The 24,517-nt window shown below is 45.0% G+C and overlaps 1 protein-coding gene and 1 long non-coding RNA gene across 4 annotated transcripts in view; one reads left to right on the top strand and one right to left on the bottom strand.

Annotated features, from left to right (window-relative positions):
• Positions 1–16,935, top strand: part of LOC119321753 — a 21,935-nt gene extending 5,000 nt beyond the window's left edge. Inside the window, exons 2-10 of one of the 3 annotated variants that reach the window (XR_005155175.1) lie at positions 804–914; positions 1,353–1,530; positions 1,614–1,745; positions 2,065–2,182; positions 2,692–2,805; positions 3,453–3,566; positions 3,673–3,752; positions 4,563–5,363; positions 16,398–16,935. This is a non-coding gene — a long non-coding RNA (uncharacterized LOC119321753). The remainder of the gene's footprint in view (positions 1–803; positions 915–1,352; positions 1,531–1,613; positions 1,746–2,064; positions 2,183–2,691; positions 2,806–3,452; positions 3,567–3,672; positions 3,753–4,562; positions 5,364–16,397) is intronic. The other 2 variants (XR_005155177.1, XR_005155176.1) reach the window with 2 other exon arrangements.
• A 1,645-nt stretch (positions 16,936–18,580) lies between these two features.
• Positions 18,581–24,195, bottom strand: LOC119321742. The gene is made up of 4 exons (XM_037595296.1): positions 23,562–24,195; positions 19,343–20,693; positions 19,029–19,118; positions 18,581–18,905 (listed from the first exon to the last, which is right to left on the bottom strand). Exons 1-4 carry the CDS (start codon positions 23,982–23,984, stop codon positions 18,856–18,858), a joined length of 1,914 nt encoding a protein of 637 aa, XP_037451193.1. The 5' UTR covers positions 23,985–24,195; the 3' UTR covers positions 18,581–18,855.
• Between the last annotated feature and the right edge of the window lie 322 nt (positions 24,196–24,517).

Raw genomic sequence — 24,517 nt, 5'->3', positions numbered from 1 at the left:
ACTTTTTTCTTTTTTTGCATACTGAATTCTAATAACAGGGAATAAAGGCTAGGATCAAATGCAGTGAGTAAGTAGAAAATTTAGAAAGATAATTTTCAATTAGAAGCATTCATCCGGATGGATTTATGAGATGCATATAATGATGGCTCCAGTCGAAGTGATGACATAGTAGTATCTGAAATAGAAATTCAGTGAGCGTCTTCACGTTAGATGTCATTTAGTTTCAATTAGCATTGGGCACTGGCTGGTTTCAATCTTGCTACCAGCTGTTTGGGAGCCCCCTCTAGAGGTGGGCACGGGTGAAGTGGCACACTGATTGCGTTGTATACATAGATAGTTACTTGCTTCAGGGGAAATTTTAAACTTCCCGTCACCATGGATCTATGGCCATCTACTTTAGCTGCTATGTGATGATCTGATGCACTTGGCATATTAGGAGTTGATGATTTGGATCTAGAAGGAAATATAACTTTGAAATTGTATATTGAAAATTTTATCCTAATAAATATTTATAATCAGGTTTGATCGATTGAGACATGCTTCTAAGACAAGTACAATAGTAGTTACATTAGCAATATGAATTTATCTTTGACTTGAAACCCTGAATCTTTTCTAAAGATGGATTGATGGTACTACAATTTATCCCTGCCTTTTTCCAAAGGATGCATGTCCGTCCCCTGTTTATTAATTGTGTGTTTCCTTACTTAATCAAGAAACATCTTAATATCATGGCGAGTATGCTGAAGAATATTTGAATATACAAATGCTTCCTTCTTTTGAATAATCTGGTTCCCTTTTGCTAGGTCAAGAAACATCTTAATTTCTCAGCCTCCATGGACACCGCCGAGATCCTTGACCACGGTTCATCGGGACATGTGCCATCTAGCAACAAAAAATTGTGTTTAGCTGTTCAGGTAAACCAGAAAATCGTGTAATTGCTTCACACAGTAGACTGTGAATCCCAGGCAGAATGATCTTTGATGTTATGGTGGACCCACTTGATGTACTACTACTAAGTGAATCCATCCATTTATGTCATTTTAAGCAACCAACTAATTGATGGTAAATCTGCGATGCATAATTTCTATAGAAGTATGTATGAAACTATGGTTTTTCATATATGTAATACCTCCTGCTTCAATCATTGCTCTTAGTGAGTTTATATTTTCCTTTTCTCATTCTTGGCCATATGTTGATTGCACATCACATCTGTCATTTTATATGCGGCCGACGTCGTCCTGTTTTTGCATGAGTGGCAGAAATTATGCTGATCATTTCATTTGGCCATGAACTGGCCTTTTCTCGCCTCGCTGGTTCCTTCTCCCCTTAACGTGCACGGCTTTCATTATCAGGCAGGACGCCGACCAGCCGCACAACTGCTTCCCTCATCTGCCTCTTCATCGTCAGGGAGGTCGCCCTCCAGCAGAGGAGGAGGCGACGAGGTACATTGGCCCATCTTTGATCATGTGCCGAGTGACTGACAGGAGGAAGTGACAGGGTACACAAGCAGATGAATCAATACTGCAGAAGGTGAGGACAATTGTGTGATTCTCAGATTCACCTGAGCATCCCAAGTATTTGCAATGCTTGATTATGCAAACTTTTCTTTGCAGTGTGCATGTGTTGCGAGCAGTGATCAACATAGCTGATTCATCACTGTTGTTCCTTTTGGTGTGACTATGGCTGGACTATTTGCTTGTCATGATGAAGAAATGGCCATAGCCATGGGGATCTTCCTATTGCAGGTAGTTCTGAAAACACTATTGTCAAATATAGTGGAAATTTTTGTGAATAGAGCTGAGAAACATTGGAATAGTTAGGTGGCCAAGGAGCCAAGCATGTTTCTTAATTGGAGGAGTTGATGATTTTCTTCTTCTTTTAGTACTATGTCTGGTCTGCACCTCTAATATAATTTGTCTTTGTTTACTGTCTACATTAAAAGCTATGTTTTAGATGCTCGTAGCAATGCAAATGATGTTGATTTATTATTTTTGTTTTAGTTTTCATGGAAGTGTTTACATTTTACAGCAAACAATATGTTCATTGATGTTCTCCTTCCTGCAGCGGCTCCGAAAGGAGAGGTACGAGTGTGTATGCGAGATAAAAGGGTAAAGCTTCCATGGCGGTGTGGGCAGTTCTAACTTGTAAGGTCTACTTGATCTCCTCTCAGTTATGATAGACGGTGAGGTTTCTCCACCTACACTCTATTGACATATATTGATTATGCGTTGATATGAAATATATGCTCTACTATGATTCTTTTTCCTGTTTCTTTTCTTCGCTTTTCTGTTGTCATGCCAATATGTCAATGTGTTTATGTCTATAGGTCCTACGATGTGGGTAAAAGGGCAGTTTGATTGAATCATGCTTGGTTACAATAGGTTCATAATCTGCATCTCTTAACTCTCCATCGATGATCAAGAAACCCATTCTTTGATAAATTTTCATTCACTTGCATGTGTTTCGGCATTTGTGTTATGAACCTACGGTCAATCCTTTTTTATGATACTGTACTGAACATCATACTAACTTTTATGATACTGTAGTGAAGTGCTAATCATGTGAGTGAATATATAGTTGTTTGCATCGGTGAATATTATTTGTCCCATAAATCTGCACATAATTTTCTATGCTATGTGGTAGTTTTTCCTGATTCTTTGCCATTTTATTCTAATATGATCTCTTACTTAGATTGGTGCTGTACGGCTTGGTTGAGATCAAATTCAACGGAGACGGCAATTGTCAAGTCTATTTATGGGATTCAATTTTCTGTTTACTTTTTAAGAATAGCATGTTTGGTACCCGGTACAAATCTTACTCTGCTCTTTCCAAATCTGGTTCCTTCTTACAGTAACTATAAGAATGATTTTAATTGCTAGATATATACATCAACGAGAACTGGTTGTATCTCTTTTTAGTGTTGTTACCGGAGAAGATGAAAAAAAATCCTTGTCAGATCCTTTGTTATCACATTAATGTATTTTCATTCACAGCTTGGATCTCATTGGCTCATCATGAGATATATACTGGATATGAACTGAAGTAATTGTATTTGTCATGGGTTACTGCCATAGAACAAATGTCATATCACCAGCTCTGCGTTCCACGCGATGTTGTTCTACCAGAGTAACTAATTAGTTTGTCTATGATTTCCCCCTTCTGCCATTGTCATCATGCATGTACTATAATTTTCATCCGGACTTATTATGAATGTGGAGCTCTTGATTTGGTTTCTATGTGTCCCCTCTTTTGGGATAAGCCACCACTACTGCCTCATGATTATTGTTTGTATATATACGGCAAATGTGCTTCTGTTTTATATTAATAAAACACGATTTTAGTCGTACTGGCCAAGAATAATGCTTATAGTTTACTGCCAACTACTACTGATGGCTTATATTTATATATAGATTGCCACCATATTTGTGAGCCTTTTGGTATGCCACTCACAGGATAAATATAATGGATCGGAGTGGTGGATTGAGTAACTTCCAAAATGGACCTAATTATCTTGGTTTCTCCTTTCACGACAAGATGGTGTTGGATGTGGCATGACGTTGTGTGAGGTACTGATGGTCTCTGAGGTGATCTATTTATGTGATTCTAATGGCGCTCTGTCTCCCTGTGCAAGTATAACTGAGATTTAGTTGTTCTGAACTTTTTGTGTTGTAGACTAGAAGTCAAGGTTCTGGTCGATTGATTTATATGTCTCTGAAATACTTGTACTTCAAAATGCCGACCACTTTATATAGGTATTATGTCTTCATTATTATTCAGTATTTCCTCTATTTGGCTACATGATATTCTCTTCGCTGCTGCTTCTCTTACAGTCATCTAGCTACTATATGACTTGGTTAACTGTATTACTGCCGCTTCTCTTACAGTCGTCTAGCTACTATGTGACTTGGTTAACTGTATTACTGCTTCCATACTGCCTACAGATGAAGAAGTAGAAAGATACAGTTTGTGTTATTTCTCCAATAATCCTAAGGAATGTTTAGGTTCACCCTACTAATGTTGTCATGCCGTTGCCGTCATTCGATCATTTGCTCTCCTCAATAGTTACGTGGTTATCCATTTGATCTCTGCCATTGCAGCTCTTTATTTGGTAGGGAGCTACAAATTTTATATATACCATTTGGTGCTTTAGTTATGAATCATATACACCTGCAAAGTATGAGGAGCAGTTCTTGATATGCATTGAGGGGCATAATTTTGTTACAAAAAAGTCTGTTACTTATCTCTAATTTTCATGGATGGTTGGATTATGGGGTGCATGTGTTGTTTCAATAGTGGCATAATTTTGGTTGGCTCAAGAATTATTTGTTTACGAACTGACTGATGCTTAGTTCAGTTTAAAATAGCATGCCATGTAGCTTTCACTGTTTATGACCGCATCAAAGGATCAAAAGAGGACACGTCGATTAATTTATTGGCATGTTGTCTCTAAGCCTGCACAAATCCCACTCTCTGTTGCATTTTCTGCTATTTAAATCATTTACATTCACTTCTCTTATGTATGAGTTCAAGTACAAATAGTGACATGCTTTTGCTCTTGCTAGGGCTCCAGTAGTAAATGCATTGAGGGGAAGGAGCGACGGCCCGATATATATCGTTGATTATACAATATGTAGCAAACACTTTTGTCTTCGACTCATGTTTGACTTATTCCTATTCAATCTCGCATTTTCATTTGCCTAACATCAGAACTGGGAACATCAAAATTGACATTTGAATATAAGCAAGACCATGAATTATATCGGCTTTAGTGCTCCATAATTAAAAGTGACTCTTTTGCCTTGCAACCCCAACTTGGTGACATGTGTATATTGTAAAAGCAATGTGTTCGTGCGTATCTATTTTGAAGCCTTTCACTTGCTGACACGAGTGACATCTAAGAATCAACGTCCACTGATGAACAATTAATTACAAATGCATTGTATATCCTTTTTCTTGGGGGTTATTTGTTAGTCTTCTCTGATATTAACCGTAAAATGCATATTTCATCATTTGACTGTAGTCTAATACTGAAACATGTATTCTTGGATGATACGTGTGAGTTGTGGACTTCCTTCCCTTTATCACAAATCAACAGTACATACTTCAGAATTTAGTCGCATAAGATTGATTGTACTTTTTTATTTTGAGTAGGAAAAAGTACCTTGTTCTGTTAGGTACTTTGCTCCCAGAGATAATTTGATCCACCAACATTATTGATTTTGTTAGGTATTGTCAGTTAACTGTGCCTCTTCTTCTTTACCCCTTATTCTTCTCCTTCTTTACCTTTGATGATTCAAGGATAGGCCTCCGTAACAGAGATTTAGAGTTGAACCCTCTTTTCTGCTGGTTTCCATGACTCTCAGGTACCAACCTTTACTTTATACCCACCTATCATCTGTTCTGCTGGTTTCCATGTATTGATACTGTTACTTTGCTACATGGTTCTCTTCTTTTAGTTGTGCAATCTGAAATATGGTTCTTGGACTGTTTCATGTAAGGCACTGGATTTGCTATAAGTCCGCAGACGGCAAGAGCATGCGTGTGCTTGCTCTATTACAAGACAAAAAGATTAGATTTCATGTTCATAAGATAAAATGGCAATATTTAGGACCAGATCACAATATGGCTATGATACAAGATCTCATGGTCATGTATTAGCTGGTAGTAACGTCATGTTCTTTTGAGTCTGACAAAGCCTTTATTTTTTGAAAATGGTTTCAACGGACATACAATTAGGCTGCCGGCTAGAGAAAAGACTGAATAATGGCTCCCATTAGACGTACTATCATTCCTCAAATGGCCATGTGCTCTGCTTCTTTTTACTGTCGAGTCTTTTAACAATTGATCTCTTTCTTTAGCAATCTATTGTATTAGTTACCACACGTACACTTTTTAAACCTTACTGGGTTTGAAATTGGTATTCCATTACGTTTTGCCACCCGCTTCTGCAAGAAAGAATGCTTATAATAAATTTCATGATGTAATTTCATATGATTTCCAATTAACAAATTCCTACTGTTTTGGCACTCCAAATAGATAAAAGGAAGTCTACCTGCTATTCTAAGATTCAGATATCAGGCACACACATAATGTATCATCCCTTATGACTCTGAAGCAATTCGGGTGTTGGTCTAAGTATTTCATACCTCTGTTTATTGAGCAGTTTATGTCTTATGCATGATTAGGGGGTTATCTACTACACACTTCTTATTTTAAATGTTAGCAAGGTAACCAGAACTATGATACGACCATATAGACAGCGACCAAGTGATATTATAAATCCTTGTTGGGGAACGTTGCAGAAAATAAAAATTTTCCTACGGTTTCACCAAGATCCATCTATGAGTTCATCTAAGCAACGAGTGATAGGAGTGCATCTACATACCTTTGTAGATCGCGAGCGGAAGCGTTCAAGAGAACGGGGATGATGGAGTCATTCTCGTCGTGATCCTATCACCGGAGATCCTAGCGCCGAACGGACGACACCTCCGCGTTCAACACACGTACGGTCAGCGTGACGTCTCCTCCGTCTTGATCCAGTAAGGGGAAAGGAGAGGTTGATGAAGATTCAGCAGCACGACGGCGTGGTGGTGGATGCAGCAGGACTCCGGCAGGGCTTCGCCAAGCAACTGCGGGAGGAGGAAGAGGTGTAGCAGGGTAAGGGAGGCGCCAAGACTTAGGTGCGGCTGCCCTCCCTCCCTCCTCCTTTATATAGGCCCCCAGGGGGGCGCCGGCCCTGGAGATCAGATCTCCAAGGGGGGCGGCGGCCAGGGGGTGGAGTGCCCCCCAAGGCAAGTGGGGTGCGCCCCCCACCCTAGGGTTTTCAACCCTAGGCACAGGGGGGCCCAAGGGGGGGGGCGCACCAGCCCACTAGGGGCTGGTTCCCCTCACACTTCAGCTCACGGGCCCCTCCGAGATAGGTGGCCCCACCCGGAGGACCCCCGGGACCCTTCCGGCGGTCCCGGTACAATAGCGGGTGACCCCGAAACTTTCCCGATGGCCGAAACAACACTTTCTATATATAATTCTTTACCTCCGGACCATTCCGGAACTCCTCGTGACGTCCGGGATCTCATCCGGGACTCCGAACAACATTCGGTTTGCTGCATACTCATATTCATACAACCCTAGCATCACCGAACCTTAAGTGTGTAGACCCTACGGGTTCGGGAGATATGCAGACATGACCGAGACGGCTCTCCGGTCAATAACCAACAGCAGGATCTGGATACCCATGTTGGCTCCCACATACTCCTCGATGATCTCATCGGATGAACCACGATGTCGAGGATTCAATCAACCCCGTATACAATTCCCTTTGTCAGACGGTATGTTACTTGCCCGAGATTCGATCGTCGGCATCCCAATACCTCGTTCAATCTCGTTGCCGGCAACTTACTTTACTCGTACCGTAGTGCATGATCCCGTGACCAGACACTTGGTCACTTTGAGCTCATTATGATGATGCACTATCGAGTGGGCCCAGTGATACCTCTCCGTAATACGGAGTGACAAATTCCAGTCTCAATCCTTGTCAACCCAACAGACACTTTCGGAGATACCTGTAGTGCACCTTTGTAGTCATCCAGTTACATTGTGACGTTTGGTACATCCAAAGCACTTCTACGGTATCCGGGAGTTACACGATCTCATGGTCTAAGGAAGAGATACTTGACATTGGAAAAGCTCTAGCAAAATGAACTACACGATCTTGTGCTATGCTTAGGATTGGGTCTTGTCCATCACATCATTCTCCCAATGATGTGGTCCCGTTATCAACGACATCCAAAGTCCATAGTCGGGAAACCATGACTATCTGTTGATCAACGAGCTAGTCAACTAGAGGCTCACTAGGGACATGTTGTGGTCTAAGTATTCACATGTGTATTACGATTTCCGGATAATACAATTATAGCATGAATAAAAGACAACTATCATGAACAAAGAAATATAATAATAATCCTTTTATTATTGCCTCTAGGGCATATTTCCAACAGTCTCCCACTTGCACTAGAGTCAATAATCTAGTTACATTGTGATGAATCGAACACCCATAGAGTTCTGGTGTTGATCATGTTTTGCTCGCGGAAGAGGTTTAGTCAACGGATCTGCGACATTCAGATCCGTATGTACTTTGCAAATATCTATGTTTCCATCTTGAACATTTTCACGGATGGAGTTGAAACAACGCTTGATGTGCCTGGTCTTCTTGTGAAATCTGGGCTCCTTGGCAAGGGCAATAGCTCCAGTGTTGTCACAGAAGAGTTTGATCGGCCCCGACGCATTGGGTATGACTCCTAGGTCGGTGATGAACTCCTTCACCCAGATTGCTAAATGCGCTGCCTCTGAAGCTGCCATGTATTCCGCTTCACATGTAGATCCCGCCACGACGCTCTGCTTGCAGCTGCACCAGCTTACTGCTCCACCGTTCAACATATACACGTATCCGGTTTGTGACTTAGAGTCATCCAGATCTGTGTCGAAGCTAGCGTCGACGTAACCCTTTACGACGAGCTCTTCGTCACCTCCATAAACGAGAAACATGTCCTTTGTCCTTTTCAGGTACTTCAGGATATTCTTGACTGCTGTCTAGTGTTCCTTGCCGGGATTACTTTGGTACCTACCTACCAAACTTACGGCAAGGTTTACATCTGGTCTGGTACACAGCATGGCATACATAATAGATCCTATGGCTGAGGCATAGGGGATGACACCCATCTCTTCTTTATTTTCTGCCGTGGTCGGGCATTGAGCCGAGCTCAATCTCACACCTTGCAGTACAGGCAAGAACCCTTTCTTGGACTGATCCATTTTGAACTTCTTCAAAATCTTATCAAGGTATGTGCTTTGTGAAAGACCTATGAGGCGTCTTGATTTATCCCTATAGATCTTGATGCCTAATATGTAAGCAACTTCTCCAAGGTCCTTCATTGAAAAACACTTATTCAAGTAGGCCTTAATGCTGTCCAAGAATTCTATATCATTTCCTATCAAAAGTATGTCATCTACATATAATATGAGAAATGCTACAGAGCTCCCACTCACTTTCTTGTAAACGCAGGCTTCTCCATAAGTCTGCATAAACCCAAACGCTTTGATCATCTCATCAAAGCGAATGTTCCAACTCTGAGATGCTTGCACCAGTCCATAAATGGATCGCTGGAGCTTGCATACTTTGTTAGCATTCTTAGGATCGACAAAACCTTCTGGCTGCATCATATACAGCTCTTCCTTAAGATAGCCGTTAAGGAATGCCGTTTTGACGTCCATCTGCCATATCTCATAATCATAGTATGCGGCAATTGCTAACATGATTCAGACGGACTTCAGCTTCGCTACGGGAGAGAAAGTCTCATCGTATTCAACCCCTTGAACTTGTTGATAACCCTTAGCAACAAGTTGAGCTTTATAGATGGTGACATTACCATCCGCGTCCGTCTTCTTCTTAAAAATCCATTTGTTTTCTATCGCTCGCCGATCATCGGGCAAGTCTGTCAAAGTCCATACTTTGTTTTCATACATGGATTCTATCTCGGATTGCATGGCTTCAAGCCATTTGTTGGAATCTGGGCCCACCGTCGCTTCTCCATAGAAGGTTCACCGTTGTCTAACAACATAATTTCCAGGACAGGGTTGCCATACCACTCTGGTGTGGAACGTGTCCTTGTGGACCTACGAAGTTCAATAGCAACTTGATCCGAAGTACCTTGATCATCATCATTAATTTCCTCTCTAGTCGGTGTAGGCACCACAGGAACATTTTCCTGAGCTACACTACTTTCCAGTTCAAGAGGTAGTACTTCATCGAGTTCTACTTTCCTCCCATTTACTCCTTTTGAGAGAAACTCTTTTTCCAGAAAGGATCCGTTCTTGGCAACAAATATCTTGCCTTCGGATCTAAATACCCAATGGTTTCCTTAGGGTATCCTATGAAGACGCATTTTTCTGACTTGAGTTCGAGCTTTTCAGGTTGAAGTTCTTGACATAAGCATCGCATCCCCAAACTTTTAGAAACGACAGCTTAGGTTTCTTCCCAAACCATAATTCATACGGTGTCGTCTCAACGGATTTAGACGGTGCCCTATTTAAAGTGAATGTAGCTATCTCTAGAGCGTATCCCCAAAATGATAGCGGTAAATCGGTAAGAGACATCATAGATCGCACCATATCCAATAGAGTGCGATTACGACGTTCGGACACACCGTTACGCTGAGGTGTTCCAGGCGGTGTGAGTTGTGAAACGATTCCACATTTCCTTAAGTGTGTACCAAATTCGTGACTTAAATATTCTCCTCCACGATCTGATCGTAGAAACTTTATCTTTCGGTCACGTTGATTCTCTACCTCATTCTGAAATTCCTTGAACTTTTCAAAGGTCTCAGACTTGTGTTTCATCAAGTAGACATACCCATATCTACTCAAGTCATCAGTGAGAGTGAGAACATAACGATATCCTCCGCGAGCCTCAACGCTCATTGGACCACACACATCAGTATGTATGATTTCCAATAAGTTGGTTGCTCGCTCCATTGTTCCGGAGAACGGAGTCTTGGTCATTTTTCCCATGAGGCATGGTTCGCATGTGTCAAATGATTCATAATCGAGAGACTCTAAAAGTCCATCAGCATGGAGCTTCTTCATGTGCTTGACACCAATGTGACCAAGGCGGCAGCGCCACAAGTATGTGGGACTATCGTTACCAACTTTACATCTTTTGGTATTCACACTATGAATATGTGTAACATTACGTTCGAGATTCATTAAGAATAAACCATTGACCATCGGGGCATGACCATAAAACATATCTCTCATATAAATAGAACAACCATTATTCTTGGATTTAAATGAGTAGCCATCTCGTATTAAACGAGATCCAGATACAATGTTCATGCTCAAACTTGGCACTAAATAACAATTATTGAGGTTCATAACAAATCCTGTGGATAAATGTAGAGGTAGCGTGCCGACAGCGATCACATCGACCTTGGAACCATTCCCGACGCGCATCGTCACCTCGTCCTTCGCCAGTCTCCGCTTATTCCGCAGCTCCTGCTGTGAGTTATAAATATGAGCAACGGCACCGGTATCAAATACCCAGGAGTTACTACGAGTACTGGTAAGGTACACATCAATTACATGTATATCACATATACCTTTAGTGTTGCCGGCCTTCTTGTCCGCTAAGTATTTGGGGCAGTTCCGCTTCCAGTGACCATTCCCTTTGCTATAAAAGCACTCAGTCTCAGGCTTGGGTCCATTCTTTGACTTCTTCCCGGCAACTGGCTTACCGGGCGCGGCAACATCTTTGCCTTCCTTTTTGAAGTTCTTCTACCCTTGCCCTTCTTGAACTTAGTGGTCTTATTGACCATCAACACTTGATGTTCTTTCTTGATTTCAACCTCTGCTGACTTCAGCATTGAAAATACTTCAGGAATGATCTTCACCATCCCCTGCATATTGTAGTTCAACACAAAGCTCTTGTAGCTCGGTGGGAGCGACTGAAGGATTCTGTCAATGACCGCCTCATCCGGGAGGTTGATCTCCAGCTAGGACAGGCGGTTGTGCAACCTAGAAATTTTGAGTATATTCTCACTGACAGAACTGTTTTCCTCCATCTTACAACTATAGAGCTTGTCGGAGACTTCATATCTCTCGACCCGGGCATGAGCTTGGAAAACCATTTTCAGCTCCTCGAATATCTCATATGCTCCGTGTTTCTCAAAACGCTTTTGGAGCCCCGGTTCTAAGCTGTAAAGCATGCCACACTGAACGAGGGAGTAATCATCAGCACGTGACTGCCAAGCGTTCATAACGTCTTGGTTCTCTGGGATGGGTGCTTCACCTAGTGGTTCTTCTAGGACATATGCTTTCTTGGCAGCTATGAGGATGATCCTCAGGTTCCGGACCCAGTCCGTATAGTTGCTGCCATCATCTTTCAGCTTGGATTTCTCTAGGAACGCGTTGAAGTTCATGTTGACATGAGCGTTGGCCATTTGATCTACAAGACATATTTGCAAAGGTTTCAGACTAAGTTCATGATAATTAAGTTCATCTAATCAAATTATTTAATGAACTCCCACTCAGATTGACATCCCTCTAGTCATCTAAGTGTTACACGATCCGAGTCGACTAAGCCGTGTTCGATCATCACGTGAGACGGACTAGTCATCATCGGTGAACATCTCCATGTTGATCGTATCTTCCATATGACTCATGTTCGACCTTTCGGTCTCTTGTGTTTCGAGGCCATGTCTGTACATGCTAGGCTCGTCAAGTTAACCCTAAGTGTTTTGCATGTGTAAAACCGTCTTACACCCGTTGTATGTGAACGTAAGAATCTATCACACCCGATCATCACGTGGTGCTTCGAAACGACGAACTTTAGCAACGGCGCACAGTTAGGGGGAACACTTTCTTGAAATTATTATAAGGGATCATCTTATTTACTACCATCGTTCTAAGTAAACAAGATGCATAAACATAATAAACATCACATGCAATTATATAATAGTGACATGATATGGCCAATATCATATAGCTCCTTTGATCTCCATCTTCAGGGCTCCATGATCATCTTCGTCACCGGCATGACACCATGATCTCCATCATCGTGTCTTCATGAAGTTGTCACGCCAACGACTACTTCTACTTCTATGGCTAACGCGTTTAGCAATAAAGTAAAGTAATTTACATGGCGTTCTTCAATGACACGCAGGTCATACAAAAAATAAAGACAACTCCTATGGCTCCTGCCGGTTGTCATACTCATCGACATGCAAGTCGTGATTCCTATTACAAGAACATGATCTCATACATCACAATATATCATTCATCATTCATCACAACTTCTGCCCATATCACATCACATGACAATTGCTGCAAAAACAAGTTAGACGTCCTCTAATTGTTGTTGCATCTTTTACGTGGCTGCAATTGGGTTCTAGCAAGAACGTTTTCTTACCTACGAATAACCACAACGTGATTTTGTCAACTTCTATTTACCCTTCATAAGGACCATTTTCGTCGAATCCGCTCCAACTAAAGTAGGAGACACAGACACCCGCTAGCCACCTTATGCAACTAGTGCATGTCAGTCGGTGGAACCTGTCTCACGTAAGCGTACGTGTAAGGTCGGTCTGGGCCGCTTCATCCCACAATACCGCTGAAGCAAAATAAGACTAGTAGCGGCAAGCAAGTTGACAAGATCTACGCCCACAACAAAATTGTGTTCTACTCGTGCAATAGAGGACTACGCATAGACCTAGCTCATGATGCCACTGTTGGGGAACGTTGCAGAAAATAAAAAATTTCCTACGGTTTCACCAAGATCCATCTATGAGTTCATCTAATCAACGAGTGATAGGAGTGCATCTACATACCTTTATAGATCGCGAGCGGAAGCGTTCAAGAGAACGGGGATGATGGAGTCGTTCTCGTCGTGATCCTATCACCGGAGATCCTAGCGCCGAACGGACGACACCTCCGAGTTCAACACACGTACGGTCAGCGTGATGTCTCCTCCGTCTTGATCCAGCAAGGGGAAAGGAGAGGTTGATGAAGATCCAGCAGCACGACGGCGTGGTGGTGGATGCAGCAGGACTCCGGCAGGGCTTCGCCAAGCAACTGCGGGAGGAGGAAGAGGTGTGGCAGGGGAAGGGAGGCGCCAAGACTTAGGTGCGGCTGCTCTCCCTCCCCACCTCCTTTATATAGGCCCCCAGGGGGCGCCGGCCCTAGAGATCAGATCTCCAAGGGGGGCGGCGGCCAGGGGGGGTGGAGTGCCCCCCAAGGCAAGTGGGGTGCGCCCCCCACCCTAGGGTTTTCAACCCTAGGTGCAGAGGGGCCCAAGGGGGGGGGGGCGCACCAGCCCAGTAGGGGCTGGTTCCCCTCCCACTTCAGCCCACGGGGCCCTTCGGGATAGGTGGCCCCACTCGGTGGACCCCCGGGACCCTTCCGGCGGTCCCGGTACAATATCGGGTGACCCCCAAACTTTCCCGATGGCCGAAACAGCACTTCCTATATATAATTCTTTACCTCCGGACCATTCCGGAACTCCTCGTGACGTCCGGGATCTCATCCGGGACTCCGAACAACATTCGGTTTGCTGCATACTCATATTCATACAACCCTAGCGTCACCGAACCTTAAGTGTGTAGACCCTACGGGTTCAGGAGATATGCAGACATGACCGAGACGGCTCTCCGGTCAATAACCAACAGCGGGATTTGGATACCCATGTTGGCTCCCACATACTCCTCGATGATCTCATCGGATGAACCACGATGTCGAGGATTCAATCAACCCCGTATACAATTCCCTTTCTCAGACGGTATGTTACTTGCCCGAGATTCGATCGTCGGTATCCCAATACCTCGTTCAATCTCGTTGCCGGCAAGTCACTTTACTCGTACCGTAATGCATGATCCCGTGACCAGACACTTGGTCACTTTGAGCTCATTATGATGATGCACTACCGAGTGGGCCTAGTGATACCTCTCCGTAATACGGAGTGACAAATTCCAGTCTCAATCCGTGTCAACCCAACAGACACTTTCGGAGATACCTGTAGTGCACCTTTATAGTCACCCAGTTACGTTGTGACGTTTGGTACACCCAAAGCACTTCTACGGTATCCGGGAGTTACACGATCTCATGGTCTAAGGAAGAGATATTTGACATTGGAAAAGCTCTAGCAAAACGAACTACACAATCTTGTGCTATGCTTAGGATTGGGTCTTGTCCATCACATCATTCTCCCAGTGATGTGATCCCGTTATCGACGACATCCAAAGTCCATAGTCAGGAAACCATGACTATCTGTTGATCAACGAGCTAGTCAACTAGAGGCTCACTAGGGACATGTTGTGGTCTAAGTATTCACACGTGTATTACGATTTCCGGATAATACAATTATAGCATGAATAAAAGACAACTATCATGAACAAAGAAATATAATAATAATCCTTTTATTATTGCCTCTAGGGCATATTTCCAACAATCCTTTTAGTATCTTTTTCATTGCTGACATGTTCTTCGAGTAATCTTGGTGCCCACTATTCTTCTTGGATGTAGGATTCCGGTATAGCAATTGCAATAGTCCTCCCAGTTCACTCTTCTGAATTGTGGCCTGCTGCTTTTTTATTATGCAAAAAGCTAGCAGATCATACGTTTACTCATGGACAACTATATGATGTTCTGTCTCATGTGCATTAAGAGAATTGCTAAAAATATTTACTGAAGATAAAGTTGTAGAATGTAGTATTGAAACACAGAATATCGTTTACCCTTAGGGGTATGCCTCTGCTGGGGCCTTTTGAGATATCTGTGTACCATCATGGTCTTATATTTTGCAGTGTGGTGCTTTTTTTTGTTTGTTTTGGGTTCAGCTGCCTTCGTCTGTGCATATCCTTTTGTTATAATCATAAAACGAGATAGTCGATTTCTTCTTCTTGGAATAGTGCTTTCGCTCGAATAATAAATGATTTCATGTAGGGAGAGGGGGCGTATATCCATACACTACCCGCATCATGCTAATTGCATGTAATTTGTCTCTCTTTCATATATTTGTTGGTAGTTTTTCTTTTCGAGTTTGCTTTGTCCTCTCCCGATTATTCTTTTCCTGGTGATTAATTTCTAACTATTTGTTGTAGATGGCATTCAATGCACTCTCCTTTTGATGCGTCGGCTTGAAACGCATTATGATATACATTTAACTGTAGATGGCATGCCGCGCATTATGATATACATTCAACTCAGTTGCAGATATCATGCAAGTGACAAAACACATTATGATATACATTCAATTTGCTTACTCCACAGTTGCGCAAAATTTTTCTTGGTTCCAGGTTCTGAATATGTGTTAATCCAGCATCTGTTTTGACCCTGTAGATGAATTTATCCCCAGATGTTTATACAGGGAAGGAGGCATACCATTGATAGTTTGAATCAAACCAGTAGAGGACGCCACCGTCGATTATGGTGTCGAGCAATGGAACTGCAGTGATCTGGCAGTGTGACTGTTGACCTCCTTGACACCATTCACGTTCGTCGCTCTGAACCCACTCAGCAGACAAGTAACTCTTTATCCTTAAATTCCTTGTATAGCTCTGTATCCTTAAATTCCTTGCACTATTCTCATGGCCGTTGAATACATCATGTAACCCCACATAAATGGCTAAGAACCAAATAAATTTAATTTATCTTCAATACCCTCTCCAAAATATTTCTATTATCTGTATTAGGAAGGATCTATAAGAGTTGCTGCTATATATATTTTTTGTACACTCAGTAATCTTTAATGGTTTATTAACACTAGCTAATCCGAAGTAGATGTTTGTTATTTGTTCCCTTTTCCTTACTTATCAATAGAATAATGATTTTTATTTTTATCTGTTTTGTAGAACCATCGAATTCAAGTCATCTTTGAGTACAGGACATCTTCTGAAGTTCGTGCCATCATGCTTTAGTTTCCCACATGGGCTGAGATTATTCAAATAAAAAGACGGTCTTAGGCACAAGAACATGATGTGCTTGCGCCAGTTGCTTTCACACCAAGGCCACGCGGTTGATCATCTAAGCGTGCCTATGAAGTTGACCGACAAGGCAGTTGGATAGAGCTACTAATTAGTATACCTAATAGCTATTGCTTTGTAGTTTGACCGCCTCTACCGTCAGTATGCCTGGCTTTTGCTTTCTTATTATGTTCCTGCTATTAGTACTTCCTCTCTCGTGTTCGTGCTCTTAGTATTGAACTTAATGTTTAGTTATTAGCTTTTGTGGTCTAAAGAAGTAACTGAGTGTTTATAATTTCATGACGATGTTGAACTCGATAATATCTTGCTTCTTACTGAATGATCATTATCTGCTTGACCATATCGTTGGGACCGACACCCTTGCGCCAAGGCGCGGTCCCGATCTAGTACAGATGAAGGATTCAAAGACACTGAAATAAAATATCAATTATGAGAAATAAAACCCTATCAGTCAAAATCCTCTTTCATACCCTTGAAGGGATTTAACATTGTCCGCCAATTTTCCTTGCATTGCGATACATCTTATGATCCTTATTAAATTTTAATCAACTTTTTCTTTCCAATTTCAACGCATGGGCATATGTGCTAATATGAATATGATATATTTAGACTGAACTTTTTTAATTACCTTGTACTTAGAACTTGTACTTTTCGAATAAGGTTTTAACTAATACATATTTTATTATATTTAACAAATGTGTAATAATATTAGTAGGCATTAAGATACTACAATGTATTTATTATAAATTTGAACCTGTGACAAATACAATTTAACTAAATTACACGCATATATAATATGAAGTGCGATGTAGTAGTTTCCTTTTCTATATATTGTCTCTTCTTTTGTTGTTTTAAACTAAATTCTTTGAGATCCAATAAAATGAAAATAAAACATAAATATAAGTCTTCACAGATTAATCCATGCCGCTTATATCAACTGCAAAGTTATATTAACATTATTATTTTTATTGTAGTTTCCTTAAATATCACGACAAAGAGCTATAAAGTTGAGTGATGTATCCAGAATGCATGATTGCCTATTTTTTGTGCAACTGAACAAGAGGGATAACTATCTACAAATTAAATAGAAAATTCTAGAATATTAAAAATATTTCCTAGTGGTTTGTCTTAAAATGGATGTGTCGGTGTTATGAAAACAACCCTTGACTAGGAGGTATCAATAATGTCGTTGTACACAAACATAAACAACATAAAAACGATTTTGAATCAGTTTAATCATTTCAACGGAGCGAGACCTTGTCCTATGTCAGGAAGGCCTCGAGTGGGGCTAGATGGTCAAAGGCTTCAAGTCACAATGCGACTAGTCGGAACCCTCTCCCGGACCATATGGGACAAAGACCTAACACAACTCCCCGGACTTGATGCTAGAGTGACTGAGAACTTTTCTTTACAAAGAGAATATATTAATATCGTGGAGATATCAATTACACCCGGCCTCTGCAACAACGAAATGTCGTAAAGACATTACAGATGCACACAACCAAAAGAAGAAGAAGAAGAACAAAAGATCCCACTACAATGATCAATTCCTTGTAACAGGAGCATACAGATGGTAGATCAATGACGGTCGGCATGAAGCAGAACACCGTCTTGACGCTAGAAGAACTCTAGGACCGCCGCCGGAGAGGAACAGATCTGGGCCGGGAACCCCAGATCCGCCGCAATCATACATCATGGTATTTTGTTTTTCTATGCAATTCATAAATACATCTATTTTTTCAAGGCATATATTTGTGAACCCCTTGGGCCTTGCACTACCGCCCTTCTGGCCCTGCCACCCAAGGGCTGATTCTGGTTCGAAATATTTCAGGCAACAAACCGAGCTATTTCTTTCTGAATTAATTTCCTAAAATTTACCACATGGCATACGTTGTAAGCAATCTTCAAATCAATTTCAAAAAAAATACAATGGCTGCTGTACTAAACTCGTAGATTCAGCTAGAGCTTCTGCCACGGTTGAACAACCGAAGCAAGAAGAACAAACAATGAGCTGGAGCAACAAAATCAAACAACATCAGCAATTCAGCATAGTGGTAAAAAATTGAACGAGTGATCTACATATATACTTTCAGCACAACATGATCTGCATACACTTTGTTTCACCAGGTTAAAAGGACGTGTTTATCACTACACAGACTGATGTGCTGCATCAACAAACAGTAACATGTGCTCTTAAAACCAATCAACTCCTGAAGCACAAAGTTCAGAAGATTTCAGGCAGCAAACCCAGCTATATATTTCTTTCCCATCAATTTCCTAAAATTTACATTTGCGGGCTATACGGTAAATCCTTCAATTAACCCAGCTAGCTCCGGCCACAGTTGAAGGACCGGAGCGAGAAGAACGAACGGTGAGCTGCAGTAACACAATCAGACAGCATCAGCAATTCAGAAACGAGGTACGATCTGGAACAGACATAAAAATCATGGTAATTAATCCAGATCTTATTAATAGCACAAGTGAGTACGCAGTAATTACCTTTTGGTGATTTCTCTGGTGGAACTATCTCACACAGCTCAGACTTTGCAGGAGAAGCAGCAGCAGCCACGAGGCTCTGCAGAGAGCAGGCTGCACAAACATTCAGAACTCGTTAGCCGTCAGAAAGAAAATCACATTCAAATTAGTAATTCCTATTCTAATTTCATCAGTCTAATTGAATTTGAAACTGCCATTAACTGCAGAAACTTTCTCCATTTCATCGGTACAAAATGAGCTATGAATCTGTCTGTCAGTGGCTCAGTGCAAGTGAATGACGAGAAGAACGTGTGATAAAAATGTTCCCATTTCTTTACCCTGTGGCGAGGCGGCATATTGATCCGTGTCGTCGGAGGCAGCGTCCGGGGAGGAGCCCAGCATCCTGGGCCTGATCGAGTCGGCGGCGGCCGGCCACCGCTCGTTCGCGCCGTCGTCGTCGTCGATCGTCGGAGAGCTGCAGTCGACGATGACCGTGGTAGCGCCCTCCCTGCTGCCTCTGTTCTTCTTCCCGAAGCTCAGGAACCTCTTCTTGAACCCCATCGCCGTCCCTCTCGGAGACGTCGTCGGCGCCGCGCCGTAGGCCCTTCTCCCCGCGCTGCCCGGTGTCGACACCGCCGGGACGCTCCTCCCTCCGGTGGCGCTCTGGTCCTCTCGCCTCTTCCGCAGCTGCGCGGCGTCCTCCCCGAGCAGCCTCTCGATGGACTGGGCCCGGGAGCTGCAGGAGGGCGGGCTGCTGGGAGCGGAGCCCCGGCCTGACATGGAGGAGACCGAGTCGGCGCTTCCCCTCGCCGGCGCTTCTTCGGCATTCGCCGCCGTCGGCACCTCGTCTGTGCCATTCCTGACCTGGATATGTGGTTCATCAGATCCTGGTCCAGCCAATGCGTCAGAGAGCCTCGCGGCTTCCTCCTCCTCAACGACGGCCTTCTTCTTGATGAAGACGTAGCTCGGCTCGGTCTCCGAGTCGCTGGTGATCTCTCCGTTACCAAGCTTCGCCTCCGGCGACCGCACCACGATCTCCTCGGCATCGCGTCTCTCCAGGTCGCTGGCGAGCTCTCCATTCTTCGCTTCAGGTTCGTCGCCATCTACTGCTGGAGCTGCACTGTCCACTACCTCGCCGCCATCTGATGCCGGCGAAGCGGCTCGCGCGTTCTCGGTGACAGTGCCATTGTCACACGCCAAGAACGGTATTCGGGAAGAAGCCTTCTGAGCTTCACCAATGTCGGAAGCAGCACCAAGGTCGCTCATCGGTGCAGCCACGTTCGCGTTCTGCGGCAGCGCTGCTTCCCTGACAACCTCCATGCCGCCGGAGCTGGACGGCCGGGGGAAGCTGCGCGGCGGCTTCGGCTTCGGGCCAGCCTGCCTGAGTGAGCCGTGCCCCTTCGTCGAGGCGCTCTTGCTCCCCGACAAGGCCTTGCGCTTCGGCGCGGCGCCGGTCACTGGCCGGGCTCGGTGGCCGTGCTTCCTGCCGGCGCCGTCGTCAGTGCCTGCCGGTGGCTCGGGTGGTTCCTGCGAGACCGCGCGCCGTATCCCGACGTCAGGGCGGGTGCTTTTGACCAGGTTGGCCGACGAGAAGCTCCTCCTGGTGCGCGGGTGCTTCTTGCCGGAGACCATGCCCGGAGCAGCCACGTCAGAGCTCCTTCTCCTCTCGCCGCCGCCCTCGGTTTCCTGCTGCACCATGGAGCCTAAAGTTATTAAATCTGTACAATACGCTCCTCGGTGCAAATGGCGATGCACCTTTTTTTTTAGAGAGAGAGAGATGGTGATCCGCAATACTATGGGAGTAAAAGAAGGGACGTAAGGAAGAATGTAAGCTAGACTTTTTGATTTTTATTAGTAACAAGTAAATATTTAAACGCTTTTATATTATGAGATGAAGGGAGTAAATTATAGCATCTTCAATATTGTAGTCTTTCACAGTGTATTTTAAAAAGAGGTCTTCGTCTCCAAAAAAAAATTTCAAAGCAAAATGAGAAAATTGTGTTTTCAAAAATTGAAGTATTCATTAGCCAGACATTAAAATACTAAGGTTCTATATTACCATGGTTTTAAAATATTAATGTCAAACTAAGCTTAATACTCCTAGTTACTCGTGAGTAGAAAAGGGACCGACTATTTATGGGAGTGACTATTATGCATAGCATGAGCAAAATCGTGCACTCAGTTGAATCTGTGAATTTGTGAATGTGAATCGAGGGACTAAGAAGGCTTCATCCACCTCGAACTGTCTTCTTTCTCTAGTCCCAAAGAACCTCCCTCAAATGCCACGGACCCGGCACTCGCAACTGATGGTGCTCCCACGCCACCTTGCCACCCTGTCCTCTCCAAGTCGTCTCCTCTTCGCATGGTCCACCCAACCCCTCCTCGAGCACCCCCTTTACCCGACCTTTACCCGGCTCTAACAAGCCCCTCCCTCGCCCTCGCATCCACAACAGTCAAGCTTCTACTTTCCTCTTGCCGGCCCCGTCTCCTACCCGTTCAAGACCTGGGCTCGCTGCACCTTGGCAATAGCAAATGCGGATATTGGGGCTGTTTGCATTGGTGCCGATGGTTGCCGGATCAAAACTTTGGCATTGGCCGGAGCACAATCAACCGTTTGGATGGGCTCCAACTTTTGGTTCGCCCCATACTCAGCAACCTTTCACGTTCAGTTGACGAAATTTATTGGCGAGGCGAGGGTGGCCGATTCCTCCGCCAAAATATTGGCCTGCCCCTTGCTGGCAGGGCAAACAGGGGCAAAATCCAAACAACCTCATTTATTAGATGCCTGTAATGTTTTGGTTTCAACCAAAGAGCTCTCCACCGTCGGATCTCCACATCCTTCTTCTTCCTCTAGCAATCGCATCTGCCTTATATTTCTCACAATCATCGACCGAACCTCCGCCCCCTCCCCCACCGCAGTTAGGCGGTGCTACCGCGTGCCGCCTTGCCTTTCCGCGTCCCGTCTCAGCCTCGAGGCAGCCCTAAGCTGGAATTGTACTAAGTGCGTCTCTAACCCGGTCCATCAATTTCTTCCTATATGTCTGAACTGAACCATCAAGACATTTTTAGGCCTCCAAGGCTACACCTCATTTGTCCGCGGTCTGAAATCCTCCAGACCAGCCCCAAAACGTGGGCGGGGGCAGGGGAGGGGAGCTCTAGGGGAGTCCAGACGGTCCGCCCGGCCCACTGTCAATTGTAGCACGTCTCCCCCTCATCTCTTTCTCCTCTCGGTTCGTCTGACCCACCTCACAATCCAATTACTCCCTCTATTCGGAATTATTTGTCTCGAAAATTGGTGTATCTAGAACTAAAATACGTCTAGATACATCCATTTCTGTGACAAGTAATTCCGAATGGAGGAAGTACAAGGAATACCGTTGGAGGGCCTTCGCCCGGCCGGCTGACATTTGAGGTCTGTTTAGTGATTGCCGTTGGAGATGCCGTAGCACGCCCAAGCCACGGAGTAATAGCATACACGAATAAAAAATTATGACATTTTTTATTTAAAACATTTTCGCAACACATACTATGAATGGAGAGAATATACGAATACCCATTTGGTACGTAATCGTTTTGAAAGTCAACAGGTGTGAGATGACACGAGGTGGAGCCTGGTCTGATCGTGACCCGACAATATCTGCGACAGGCTAAGGGTTGACCCGGCCGCTGCGACAGCGTGTTCAAAGTACCTGTTCTACATGGCAAGCACGAATGCCGCAAACTTTCGGCAGCCGACACGGAGCCAAAGCGGGACTCCTCCTTTTGGCGACTATTCTTCAACATGCCCCTCCACTCCTACTGTGTGCATGTCGCACGCGGACGAGATGAACGCATTCAATTCACCGTGGGCATAGACAGAAGGGCACTGCACCTGCTGGCCGCCAAACATGGTGATCGTATCGTGGTCAGGCCGAAAGCGTGACCTCTTTACTGACGACGACACACAAAATCAGCGTCCGACGCCGCACTGCAGTGGTCGTGATCTCACTCTTGTTTCCCTTCTTTCGGTGCGGTGTGGCATTGCACTGCGCACGAGAACTTTGTTGCTCTGGTGGGCTAAATTGTGCGGACGTCGGTGCGTGCGTGTCGTCGTCGTCTGGCGGTGCAACATGAAGTTAAGCGCAACCAGACCGACGGGTCAACCACCGTCTAATCAACGCCATGCATAAACCACAAGCAAACAAAATAGCTAGGCTGCATGCATGCATGCATGGGCGCGGGAGATGGCGTGCATCGCTTTCACCCGTTAATTCAGATAGAAATGCATCGACCGGTCGAGCACAAGCTAGGCTAGGCTGCTAGCGCTAGCTAGTCCGGATGTAACGGAATGAAATCTCTCGTGTGAAGCACGCACGCACCGCACGCGTAGGAGGAGTACGCAGAGCCGTGCGTGCCTTCGGTTCGGTCCATCCAAAAACGACGTGCGTTTGAAGGGGTCGACCAAGATAGGAAACCACGGCAAGGCACACGCACGCACGCACGCACGTACGTGTCGTGACAGCGACCACACACGTCCACGGAAAAAGTCATCGGTCGAACGGTAACGGAATTACCTACCTCTCCGGCCGCGCCGTCGTCCTCCGCGGTGGCCGGGCCAGCGCCGCCGCGTCCGGGCCCGGCGCGGGCGTCGAGCTGCGCCCAGAGCGCCATGACCTCAGCCTCCTTGCGCTCCATGCGCGCGCGCCAAACAGAGCGCAGCCGCTCGTCCCGCCGCCGCGTGTACGCCTCGTACATCCTCCCCCGCACGCCTCCGACCGCCGCGTCCTCCTCCTCCTCCTCGACGCGGCCGTTGCCCACGACACCGCCACCGGCGTCGTCATCGGGTGCGGGGTCGAGGGCGAGGACGTGGGCGTCGTCGTCGACGTCGACGAGGCTGCTGATCCTCCCGGAGGAGGCCAGGCGCTGCTTGTACCCGGCGAACTGCCGCTCCAGCTCCGCGGCCATCGCCCACAGGTCCACGGCACCGTCGCGCAGCGTCATGGCGGCGAGGCGGAGGCGGGGCCTGGACCTCTGGTGCACGCTTCGGGTTGTGGATTTCGTTTGACTCTCGTGGATCCAAGGGGAATTAAGAGGAAGGCGCGCGGGAAGGAAGAAGGCGGGCGGGCGGGCGGTGGCGGACGTCGTGGGCGCATGCACTCGATCGACCGGTGTCGGTCGCGAGAGCGTGCGCGTGGGCTCGGCCGTTGCACGCCGGGGTCGGGGCAAGCCAAGCGGGCTCGCAGGCTATTTGTTGGGATCGTCGATCGGGCCAGGTCCGAAGGTTGGGTGACGTCGACCGGAGCCACTTTCTATCTGTCTAGCCACACCCGCTCAAAAAAAATAAAATCTGTCTAGCCACATCGCCTACACGTACGTAATCCATCCAAGTGTACGTATGCATCCCTGTCAAAAACAGGTATACGTATGTATCCGGTTTAATTTGTTCGTCGCGAACTGGCCATCATCTCATCAGATGGATGGATGCAAGGATCATTTCCTGTCGACTTCCACCGATCGATGTCCAAGGTCGTAGA

Source organism: Triticum dicoccoides, chromosome 6B (assembly GCF_002162155.2).
Source record: "Triticum dicoccoides isolate Atlit2015 ecotype Zavitan chromosome 6B, WEW_v2.0, whole genome shotgun sequence".
Classification (NCBI taxonomy): Eukaryota; Viridiplantae; Streptophyta; class Magnoliopsida; order Poales; family Poaceae; genus Triticum; species Triticum dicoccoides.
This window is presented reverse-complemented; position numbering and strand designations above follow the sequence as displayed.